The sequence below is a fragment of the Bufo bufo genome, chromosome 11, assembly GCF_905171765.1.
Source record: "Bufo bufo chromosome 11, aBufBuf1.1, whole genome shotgun sequence".
In the NCBI taxonomy this organism is placed as follows: Eukaryota; Metazoa; Chordata; class Amphibia; order Anura; family Bufonidae; genus Bufo; species Bufo bufo.
This window is the reverse complement of record NC_053399.1, coordinates 102,087,640-102,099,199: the sequence shown is the minus strand read 5'-3', so window position 1 is coordinate 102,099,199 and position 11,560 is coordinate 102,087,640. Positions and strand designations below refer to the sequence as shown.

Sequence of the window (11,560 nt, the reverse complement as noted above, 5' to 3'; positions counted from 1 at the left end):
GTGATCACCGCTGGAGAACCTTCTAGGAGGAGCCAGGCCCGGTCACGTGATCACCGCTGGAGAACCTTCTAGAAGCCAGGCTCGGTCACGTGATCACCGCTAGAGAACCTTCTAGAAGCCAGGCTCGGTCACGTGATCACCGCTGGAGAACCTTCTAGGAGGAGCCAGGCCCGGTCACGTGATCACCGCTGGAGAACCTTCCAGGAGGAGCCAGGCCCGGTCAAGTGATCACCGCTGGAGAACCTTCTAGAAGCCAGGCTCGGTCACGTGATCACCGCTGGAGAACCTTCTAGGAGGAGCCAGGCCCGGTCACGTGATCACCGCTGGAGAACCTTCTAGGAGTCAGGACCGTCACCTAAACCAGGTCCAATTCTCCCCTATAAAAGGAGCATAGTGGTAAAAGAGAGCGGTTTATTACAGTACAGGGCGGACCAGAACACAGATATACAGACATCACAGAAATACAGACAATGTATAAATAGGAACAGTGACGGCGCTGCGGGAGAAGGTGCTGGAGGGACGAGGATCCAGAGCGGGCACAGGCGGCTACAGCTTCTTTATGGGCAGCGGGCGCCGAAAGAGCAGGATGTGTGGCTCTGTGGAAAAGAGAAAACATGGAGACAATCAGCATGGAGAGCAAAACACCGGGATACAGAGCGTACACTGCCGAGGACATGGAGAGACAGCCCCACGTGTGTGAGGATAGAGCGTACACTGCCGAGGACATGGAGTGACCGCTCCACGTGTGTGTGAGGATAGAGCGTACACTGCTGAGGACATGGAGAGACGGCTGCACGTGTGTGAAGATACAGAGCGTACACCGCCGAGGACATGGAGAGACAGCCCCACGTGTGTGAGGATAGAGCGTACACTGCCGAGGACATGGAGTGACCGCTCCACGTGTGTGTGAGGATATAGAGCGTACACTGCCGAGGACATGGAGAGACGGCTGCACGTGTGTGAGGATAGAGCGTACACTGCCGAGGACATGGAGTGACAGCCCCACATGTGTGAGGATATAGAGCGTACACTGCCGAGGACATGGAGTGACAGCCCCACGTGTGTGAGGATATAGAGCGTACACTGCTGAGGACATGGAGAGACAGCTCCCTGTGTGTGAGGATAGAGCGTACACTGCCGAGGACATGGAGTGACAGCCCCACGTGTGTGAGGATACAGAGCGTACACTGCCGAGGACATGGAGTGACAGCCCCACGTGTGTGAGGATATAGAGCGTACACTGCCGAGGACATGGAGAGACAGCTCCACGTGTGTGAGGATATAGAGCGTACACTGCCGAGGACATGGAGTGACAGCCCCACGTGTGTGTGAGGATATAGAGCGTACACTGCCGAGGACATGGAGTGACAGCCCCACGTGTGTGTGAGGATATAGAGCGTACACTGCCGAGGACATGGAGTGACAGCCCCACGTGTGTGTGAGGATATAGAGCGTACACTGCCGAGGACATGGAGAGACAGCTCCCTGTGTGTGAGGATATAGAGCGTACACCGCCGAGGACATGGAGAGACAGCCCCACGTGTGTGAGGATATAGAGCGTACACTGCCGAGGACATGGAGAGACAGCCCCACGTGTGTGTGAGGATAGAGCGTACACTGCCGAGGACATGGAGTGACAGCTCCCTGTGTGTGAGGATATAGAGCGTACACCGCCGAGGACATGGAGAGACAGCCCCACGTGTGTGAGGATATAGAGCGTACACTGCCGAGGACATGGAGTGACAGCCCCACGTGTGTGTGAGGATATAGAGCGTACACTGCCGAGGACATGGAGAGACAGCTCCCTGTGTGTGAGGATATAGAGCGTACACCGCCGAGGACATGGAGAGACAGCCCCACGTGTGTGAGGATATAGAGCGTACACTGCCGAGGACATGGAGTGACAGCCCCACGTGTGTGTGAGGATATAGAGCGTACACTGCTGAGGACATGGAGAGACAGCTCCCTGTGTGTGAGGATAGAGCGTACACTGCTGAGGACATGGAGAGACAGCTCCCTGTGTGTGAGGATATAGAGCGTACACTGCCGAGGACATGGAGTGACAGCCCCACGTGTGTGTGAGGATATAGAGCGTACACCGCCGAGGACATGGAGAGACAGCTCCACGTGTGTGAGGATATAGAGCGTACACTGCTGAGGACATGGAGAGACAGCCCCACGTGTGTGAGGATAGAGCGTACACTGCTGAGGACATGGAGAGACAGCCCCACGTGTGTGAGGATATAGAGCGTACACTGCTGAGGACATGGAGAGACTGCTGCACGTGTGTGAGGATATAGAGCGTACACCGCCGAGGACATGGAGAGACTGCTGCACGTGTGTGAGGATATAGAGCGTACACCGCCGAGGACATGGAGAGACAGCTCCCTGTGTGTGAGGATATAGAGCGTCTCTCCGCACACAGCCCCTAGTTCCCTCTTTGGAGGTCCATAGCCTCAGGACAGGCCATCAATAGCAGACTGGGGGAGCTCCGCTGAAGACTCTTCATAGGACACCAAACAGCACCACCTGATGCATAGTGGCTGTGAATGGTACTGCAGCCTAAGCCCATGTACTTCAAAAAAAAGACATTGCAGGAGATGAGCGGGGATCCTAAGGACACGTCCTCCCCATAGATCTAAGCCCATAAAGGGGCACTCCAGCTAGAGAACGTAATCACTACGGATCAGCGAATCCACTTTGGATGAAACATCCGAAGTCAATTCGCACAAAACTTGGCTCAAATACTGTGCGGAGCCGGAGCGGAACCAGAGGCCGGGAAACATCTCTGTAGTTATTAGGTGAAGACTGGCGAGACGTAACGGCGGCTCCTCGGAGCCAATACATTCTAAGACTGTGCGGAGCCGGAGCGGAACCAGAGGCCGGGAAACATCTCTGCAGTTATTAGGTGAAGACTGGCGAGACGTAACGGCGGCTCCTCGGAGCCAATACATTCTAAGACTGTGCGGAGCCGGAGCGGAACCAGAGGCCGGGAAACATCTCTGTAGTTATTAGGTGAAGACTGGCGAGACGTAACGGCGGCTCCTCGGAGCCAATACATTCTAAGACTGTGCGGAGCCGGAGCGGAACCAGAGGCCGGGAAACATCTCTGTAGTTATTAGGTGAAGACTGGCGAGACGTAACGGTGGCTCGTCAGAGCCAATACATTCTAAGACTGTGCGGAGCCGGAGCGGAACCAGAGGCCGGGAAACATCTCTGTAGTTATTAGGTGAAGACTGGCGAGACGTAACGGTGGCTCGTCAGAGCCAATACATTCTAAGACTGTGCGGAGCCGGAGCGGAACCAGAGGCCGGGAAACATCTCTGTAGTTATTAGGTGAAGACTGGCGAGACGTAACGGTGGCTCGTCAGAGCCAATACATTCTAAGACTGTGCGGAGCCGGAGCGGAACCAGAGGCCGGGAAACATCTCTGTAGTTATTAGGTGAAGACTGGCGAGACGTAACGGCGGCTCCTCGGAGCCAATACATTCTAAGACTGTGCGGAGCCGGTGCGGAACCAGAGGCCGGGAAACATCTCTGTAGTCATTAGGTGAAGACTGGCGAGACGTAACGGTGGCTCGTCAGAGCCAATACATTCTAAGACTGTGCGGAGCCGGAGCGGAACCAGAGGCCGGGAAACATCTCTGTAGTTATTAGGTGAAGACTGGCGAGACGTAACGGCGGCTCCTCAGAGCCAATACATTCTAAGACTGTGCGGAGCCGGAGCGGAACCAGAGGCCGGGAAACATCTCTGTAGTTATTAGGTGAAGACTGGCGAGACGTAACGGCGGCTCCTCGGAGCCAATACATTCTAAGACTGTGCGGAGCCGGAGCGGAACCAGAGGCCGGGAAACATCTCTGTAGTCATTAGGTGAAGACTGGCGAGACGTAACGGCGGCTCCTCGGAGCCAATACATTCTAAGACTGTGCGGAGCCGGAGCGGAACCAGAGGCCGGGAAACACATCTCGGTAGTTATTAGGTGAAGACTGGCGAGACGTAACGGCGGCTCCTCGGAGCCAATACATTCTAAGACTGTGCGGAGCCGGTGCGGAACCAGAGGCCGGGAAACACATCTCTGTAGTTATTAGGTGAAGACTGGCGAGACGTAACGGTGGCTCCTCGGAGCCAATACATTCTAAGACCGTGCGGAGCCGGAGCGGAACCAGAGGCCGGGAAACATCTCTGTAGTCATTAGGTGAAGACTGGCGAGACGTAACGGCGGCTCCTCGGAGCCAATACATTCTAAGACTGTGCGGAGCCGGAGCGGAACCAGAGGCCGGGAAACATCTCTGTAGTCATTAGGTGAAGACTGGCGAGACGTAACGGCGGCTCCTCGGAGCCAATACATTCTAAGACTGTGCGGAGCCGGAGCGGAACCAGAGGCCGGGAAACACATCTCGGTAGTTATTAGGTGAAGACTGGCGAGACGTAACGGCGGCTCCTCGGAGCCAATACATTCTAAGACTGTGCGGAGCTGGTGCGGAACCAGAGGCCGGGAAACACATCTCTGTAGTTATTAGGTGAAGACTGGCGAGACGTAACGGCGGCTCCTCGGAGCCAATACATTCTAAGACTGTGCGGAGCCGGAGCGGAACCAGAGGCCGGGAAACATCTCTGTAGTCATTAGGTGAAGACTGGCGAGACGTAACGGCGGCTCCTCGGAGCCAATACATTCTAAGACTGTGCGGAGCCGGAGCGGAACCAGAGGCCGGGAAACATCTCTGTAGTCATTAGGTGAAGACTGGCGAGACGTAACGGCGGCTCCTCGGAGCCAATACATTCTAAGACTGTGCGGAGCCGGAGCGGAACCAGAGGCCGGGAAACATCTCTGTAGTTATTAGGTGAAGACTGGCGAGACGTAACGGCGGCTCCTCGGAGCCAATACATTCTAAGACTGTGCGGAACCAGAGGCCGGGAAACATCTCTGTAGTTATTAGGTGAAGACTGGCGAGACGTAACGGCGGCTCCTCGGAGCCAATACATTCTAAGACTGTGCGGAGCCGGAGCGGAACCAGAGGCCGGGAAACACATCTCTGTAGTTATTAGGTGAAGACTGGCGAGACGTAACGGTGGCTCCTCGGAGCCAATACATTCTAAGACTGTGCGGAGCCGGTGCGGAACCAGAGGCCGGGAAACATCTCTGTAGTTATTAGGTGAAGACTGGCGAGACGTAACGGCGGCTCCTCGGAGCCAATACATTCTAAGACTGTGCGGAGCCGGTGCGGAACCAGAGGCCGGGAAACATCTCTGTAGTTATTAGGTGAAGACTGGCGAGACGTAACGGCGGCTCCTCGGAGCCAATACATTCTAAGACTGTGCGGAGCGCCTGCTCCTCATAGTATTAGGCTGGGTTGACACGGGCGAGTATTCCGCGTGGGGGGGGTGAACACATTGCACCCGCACTGAATCCGGACCCAGTGACTTCTATGGGGCTGTGCACGCGAGCGGTGGTTTTCACGCATCACTTGTGCGTTGTGTGAAGATGGCAGCAGGTTCTATGTTGTGCGTTTATCACACATAGAAGTGAACGGGGCCGCGTGAAAATCGCAAGCAAGTGCGGATGCGGTGCGATTCTCACACACGGTTGCTAGGAGACGAGGGGTGACAGTCTAGTCACGGTGTTATTTCCCCTTATAACCACGTTATATATAATCTCACAAGACCGATCCCAAACCTGAACCTCAGTCCGGTTATTATCACCTCGGCCTCAGAGCGGAGATTTATCTGAATCCCTAATAATCACCAGGAGAGCGACCGACCACGTGGGAGACGTCACACAGGGATCCCTCATATAATCTACAGATCTATTATACACAGTGATCTCTCATATAATCTACAGATCCATTATACACAGGGATCCCTCATATAATCTACAGATCCATTATACACAGTGATCTCTCATATAATCTACAGATCCATTATACACAGGGATCCCTCATATAATCTACAGATCCATTATACACAGTGATCTCTCATATATTCTATCAGCAGTGGAGGATGATGGGGGTGCTGCTCTCAGCAGTGGAGGATGGTGGGGGTGCTGCTCTCAGCAGTGGAGGATGGTGGGGGTGCTGCTATCAGCAGTGGAGGATGGTGGGGGTGCTGCTCTCAGCAGTGGAGGATGATGGGGGTGCTGCTCTCAGCAGTGGAGGATGATGGGGGTGCTGCTCTCAGCAGTGGAGGATGATGGGGGTGCTGCTCTCAGCAGTGGAGGATGATGGGGGTGCTGCTCTCAGCAGTGGAGGATGATGGGGGTGCTGCTCTCAGCAGTGGAGGATGGTGGGGGTGCTGCTCTCAGCAGTGGAGGATGGTGGGGGTGCTGCTCTCAGCAGTGGAGGATGGTGGGGGTGCTGCTCTCAGCAGTGGAGGATGGTGGGGGTGCTGCTCTCAGCAGTGGAGGATGGTGGGGGTGCTGCTCTCAGCAGTGGAGGATGATGGGGGTGCTGCTCTCAGCAGTGGAGGATGATGGGGGTGCTGCTCTCAGCAGTGGAGGATGATGGGGGTGCTGCTCTCAGCAGTGGAGGATGATGGGGGTGCTGCTCTCAGCAGTGGAGGATGATGGGGGTGCTGCTCTCAGCAGTGGAGGATGATGGGGGTGCTGCTCTCAGCAGTGGAGGATGATGGGGGTGCTGCTCTCAGCAGTGGAGGATGATGGGGGTGCTGCTCTCAGCAGTGGAGGATGATGGGGGTGCTGCTCTCAGCAGTGGAGGATGATGGGGGTGCTGCTCTCAGCAGTGGAGGATGATGGGGGTGCTGCTCTCAGCAGTGGAGGATGATGGGGGTGCTGCTCTCAGCAGTGGAGGATGATGGGGGTGCTGCTCTCAGCAGTGGAGGATGATGGGGGTGCTGCTCTCAGCAGTGGAGGATGATGGGGGTGCTGCTCTCAGCAGTGGAGGATGATGGGGGTGCTGCTCTCAGCAGTGGAGGATGATGGGGGTGCTGCTCTCAGCAGTGGAGGATGATGGGGGTGCTGCTCTCAGCAGTGGAGGATGATGGGGGTGCTGCTCTCAGCAGTGGAGGATGATGGGGGTGCTGCTCTCAGCAGTGGAGGATGATGGGGGTGCTGCTCTCAGCAGTGGAGGATGATGGGGGTGCTGCTCTCAGCAGTGGAGGATGATGGGGGTGCTGCTCTCAGCAGTGGAGGATGATGGGGGTGCTGCTCTCAGCAGTGGAGGATGATGGGGGTGCTGCTCTCAGCAGTGGAGGATGATGGGGGTGCTGCTCTCAGCAGTGGAGGATGATGGGGGTGCTGCTCTCAGCAGTGGAGGATGATGGGGGTGCTGCTCTCAGCAGTGGAGGATGATGGGGGTGCTGCTCTCAGCAGTGGAGGATGATGGGGGTGCTGCTCTCAGCAGTGGAGGATGATGGGGGTGCTGCTCTCAGCAGTGGAGGATGATGGGGGTGCTGCTCTCAGCAGTGGAGGATGATGGGGGTGCTGCTCTCAGCAGTGGAGGATGATGGGGGTGCTGCTCTCAGCAGTGGAGGATGATGGGGGTGCTGCTCTCAGCAGTGGAGGATGATGGGGGGTGCTGCTCTCAGCAGTGGAGGATGATGGGGGTGCTGCTCTCAGCAGTGGAGGATGATGGGGGTGCTGCTCTCAGCAGTGGAGGATGATGGGGGTGCTGCTCTCAGCAGTGGAGGATGGTGGGGGTGCTGCTCTCAGCAGTGGAGGATGGTGGGGGTGCTGCTCTCAGCAGTGGAGGATGGTGGGGGTGCTGCTCTCAGCAGTGGAGGATGGTGGGGGTGCTGCTCTCAGCAGTGGAGGATGGTGGGGGTGCTGCTATCAGCAGTGGAGGATGGTGGGGGTGCTGCTCTCAGCAGTGGAGGATGATGGGGGTGCTGCTCTCAGCAGTGGAGGATGATGGGGGTGCTGCTCTCAGCAGTGGAGGATGATGGGGGTGCTGCTCTCAGCAGTGGAGGATGATGGGGGTGCTGCTCTCAGCAGTGGAGGATGATGGGGGTGCTGCTCTCAGCAGTGGAGGATGATGGGGGTGCTGCTCTCAGCAGTGGAGGATGGTGGGGGTGCTGCTCTCAGCAGTGGAGGATGGTGGGGGTGCTGCTCTCAGCAGTGGAGGATGGTGGGGGTGCTGCTCTCAGCAGTGGAGGATGATGGGGGTGCTGCTCTCAGCAGTGGAGGATGGTGGGGGTGCTGCTATCAGCAGTGGAGGATGGTGGGGGTGCTGCTCTCAGCAGTGGAGGATGGTGGGGGTGCTGCTCTCAGCAGTGGAGGATGGTGGGGGTGCTGCTCTCAGCAGTGGAGGATGGTGGGGGTGCTGCTCTCAGCAGTGGAGGATGATGGGGGTGCTGCTCTCAGCAGTGGAGGATGATGGGGGTGCTGCTCTCAGCAGTGGAGGATGATGGGGGTGCTGCTCTCAGCAGTGGTGGATGATGGGGGTGCTGCTCTCAGCAGTGGAGGATGGTGGGGGTGCTGCTCTCAGCAGTGGAGGATGATGGGGGTGCTGCTCTCAGCAGTGGAGGATGGTGGGGGTGCTGCTATCAGCAGTGGAGGATGGTGGGGGTGCTGCTCTCAGCAGTGGAGGATGGTGGGGGTGCTGCTCTCAGCAGTGGAGGATGATGGGGGTGCTGCTCTCAGCAGTGGAGGATGATGGGGGTGCTGCTCTCAGCAGTGGAGGATGATGGGGGTGCTGCTCTCAGCAGTGGAGGATGATGGGGGTGCTGCTCTCAGCAGTGGAGGATGGTGGGGGTGCTGCTCTCAGCAGTGGAGGATGATGGGGGTGCTGCTTTCAGCAGTGGAGGATGGTGGGGGTGCTGCTCTCAGCAGTGGAGGATGGTGGGGGTGCTGCTCTCAGCAGTGGAGGATGGTGGGGGTGCTGCTATCAGCAGTGGAGGATGGTGGGGGTGCTGCTCTCAGCAGTGGAGGATGATGGGGGTGCTGCTCTCAGCAGTGGAGGATGGTGGGGGTGCTGCTCTCAGCAGTGGAGGATGATGGGGGTGCTGCTCTCAGCAGTGGAGGATGGTGGGGGTGCTGCTCTCAGCAGTGGAGGATGATGGGGGTGCTGCTCTCAGCAGTGGAGGATGATGGGGGTGCTGCTCTCAGCAGTGGAGGATGATGGGGGTGCTGCTCTCAGCAGTGGAGGATGATGGGGGTGCTGCTCTCAGCAGTGGAGGATGATGGGGGTGCTGCTCTCAGCAGTGGAGGATGATGGGGGTGCTGCTCTCAGCAGTGGAGGATGATGGGGGTGCTGCTCTCAGCAGTGGAGGATGATGGGGGTGCTGCTCTCAGCAGTGGAGGATGATGGGGGTGCTGCTCTCAGCAGTGGAGGATGATGGGGGTGCTGCTCTCAGCAGTGGAGGATGATGGGGGTGCTGCTCTCAGCAGTGGAGGATGATGGGGGTGCTGCTCTCAGCAGTGGAGGATGATGGGGGTGCTGCTCTCAGCAGTGGAGGATGGTGGGGGTGCTGCTATCAGCAGTGGAGGATGATGGGGGTGCTGCTATCAGCAGTGGAGGATGGTGGGGGTGCTGCTATCAGCAGTGGAGGATGATGGGGGTGCTGCTCTCAGCAGTGGAGGATGATGGGGGTGCTGCTCTCAGCAGTGGAGGATGATGGGGGTGCTGCTCTCAGCAGTGGAGGATGGTGGGGGTGCTGCTATCAGCAGTGGAGGATGGTGGGGGTGCTGCTCTCAGCAGTGGAGGATGGTGGGGGTGCTGCTCTCAGCAGTGGAGGATGGTGGGGGTGCTGCTCTCAGCAGTGGAGGATGATGGGGGTGCTGCTCTCAGCAGTGGAGGATGATGGGGGTGCTGCTCTCAGCAGTGGAGGATGGTGGGGGTGCTGCTCTCAGCAGTGGAGGATGGTGGGGGTGCTGCTCTCAGCAGTGGAGGATGGTGGGGGTGCTGCTCTCAGCAGTGGAGGGTGGTGGGGGTGCTGCTCTCAGCAGTGGAGGATGGTGGGGGTGCTGCTCTCAGCAGTGGAGGATGGTGGGGGTGCTGCTCTCAGCAGTGGAGGATGATGGGGGTGCTGCTCTCAGCAGTGGAGGATGGTGGGGGTGCTGCTCTCAGCAGTGGAGGATGATGGGGGTGCTGCTCTCAGCAGTGGAGGATGGTGGGGGTGCTGCTCTCAGCAGTGGAGGATGATGGGGGTGCTGCTCTCAGCAGTGGAGGATGGTGGGGGTGCTGCTCTCAGCAGTGGAGGATGATGGGGGTGCTGCTATCAGCAGTGGAGGATGGTGGGGGTGCTGCTATCAGCAGTGGAGGATGATGGGGGTGCTGCTCTCAGCAGTGGAGGATGATGGGGGTGCTGCTATCAGCAGTGGAGGATGGTGGGGGTGCTGCTCTCAGCAGTGGAGGATGGTGGGGGTGCTGCTCTCAGCAGTGGAGGATGGCGGGGGTGCTGCTCTCAGCAGTGGAGGATGGCGGGGGTGCTGCTCTCAGCAGTGGAGGATGATGGGGGTGCTGCTCTCAGCAGTGGAGGATGGTGGGGGTGCTGCTCTCAGCAGTGGAGGATGATGGGGGTGCTGCTCTCAGCAGTGGAGGATGATGGGGGTGCTGCTCTCAGCAGTGGAGGATGATGGGGGTGCTGCTCTCAGCAGTGGAGGATGATGGGGGTGCTGCTCTCAGCAGTGGTGGAGGTGCTGCTCTCAGCAGTGGAGGATGATGGGGGTGCTGCTCTCAGCAGTGGAGGATGGTGGGGGTGCTGCTCTCAGCAGTGGAGGATGGTGGGGGTGCTGCTCTCAGCAGTGGAGGATGATGGGGGTGCTGCTCTCAGCAGTGGAGGATGATGGGGGTGCTGCTCTCAGCAGTGGAGGATGGTGGGGGTGCTGCTCTCAGCAGTGGAGGATGATGGGGGTGCTGCTCTCAGCAGTGGAGGATGATGGGGGTGCTGCTCTCAGCAGTGGAGGATGGTGGGGGTGCTGCTCTCAGCAGTGGAGGATGGTGGGGGTGCTGCTCTCAGCAGTGGAGGATGGTGGGGGTGCTGCTCTCAGCAGTGGAGGATGATGGGGGTGCTGCTCTCAGCAGTGGAGGATGGTGGGGGTGCTGCTCTCAGCAGTGGAGGATGGTGGGGGTGCTGCTCTCAGCAGTGGAGGATGGTGGGGGTGCTGCTCTCAGCAGTGGAGGATGGTGGGGGTGCTGCTATCAGCAGTGGAGGATGGTGGGGGTGCTGCTATCAGCAGTGGAGGATGGTGGGGGTGCTGCTCTCAGCAGTGGAGGATGGTGGGGGTGCTCACCCGGCTCGTGGATCATGTAGTGCACCCAGCCCTGGCTCTGCTGCACCCCCAGGTTCCGCCATTCGGTCTCGGACATGAGATGAGTCTTCGGCACCATCTTGGCGATGTCCTTAGGTAACATGACGTGTCTGCGAGAGACAGGAAGGGTTAATGCACATCCTCCGGGCGCCGCCCGCGCCCCCCGCCGCCCGCTCACCGGTACTCGAAGCTCTCGTCGTCGTACTTGTCGGAGTAGTAGATGTGCTTGGCGGCCATCTTCCCGCGGACTGCTCTGGGCGCGCTTCACGTTCGAACCGACTCTTCCTAGCCTGCTATTGGCTGCCGCGTCTAGCCAATCGCCGCTCCATGCTGCTCAGTGGGCGGGGCCTCTCCAG

At 58.5% G+C, this 11,560-nt stretch overlaps 1 protein-coding gene across 1 annotated transcript; it reads right to left on the bottom strand.

Moving 5' to 3' along the window:
* Positions 1-397: 397 nt before the first annotated feature.
* Positions 398-11,522, bottom strand: LOC120982034 (cyclin-dependent kinases regulatory subunit 1). Its single transcript, XM_040411907.1, has 3 exons — positions 11,383-11,522; positions 11,187-11,314; positions 398-596 (listed from the first exon to the last, which is right to left on the bottom strand). Exons 1-3 carry the CDS (start codon positions 11,439-11,441, stop codon positions 547-549), a joined length of 237 nt encoding a protein of 78 aa, XP_040267841.1. The 5' UTR covers positions 11,442-11,522; the 3' UTR covers positions 398-546.
* Positions 11,523-11,560: the final 38 nt, after the last annotated feature.

What these genes read in the sequence shown, in the direction of transcription:
- LOC120982034 (XM_040411907.1), bottom strand. Translation starts at nt 11,441, where the DNA reads ATGGCCGCCAAGCACATCTACTACTCCGACAAGTACGACGACGAGAGC. An exon ending in GACGAGAGCTTCGAGTACCG is followed by an intron (nt 11,315 to 11,382) that starts GTGAGCGGGCGG and finishes TGTCTCTCGCAG; the next exon opens with ACACGTCATGTTACCTAAGG. An exon ending in CTACATGATCCACGAGCCGG is followed by an intron (nt 597 to 11,186) that starts GTGAGCACCCCC and finishes TCTTTTCCACAG; the next exon opens with AGCCACACATCCTGCTCTTT.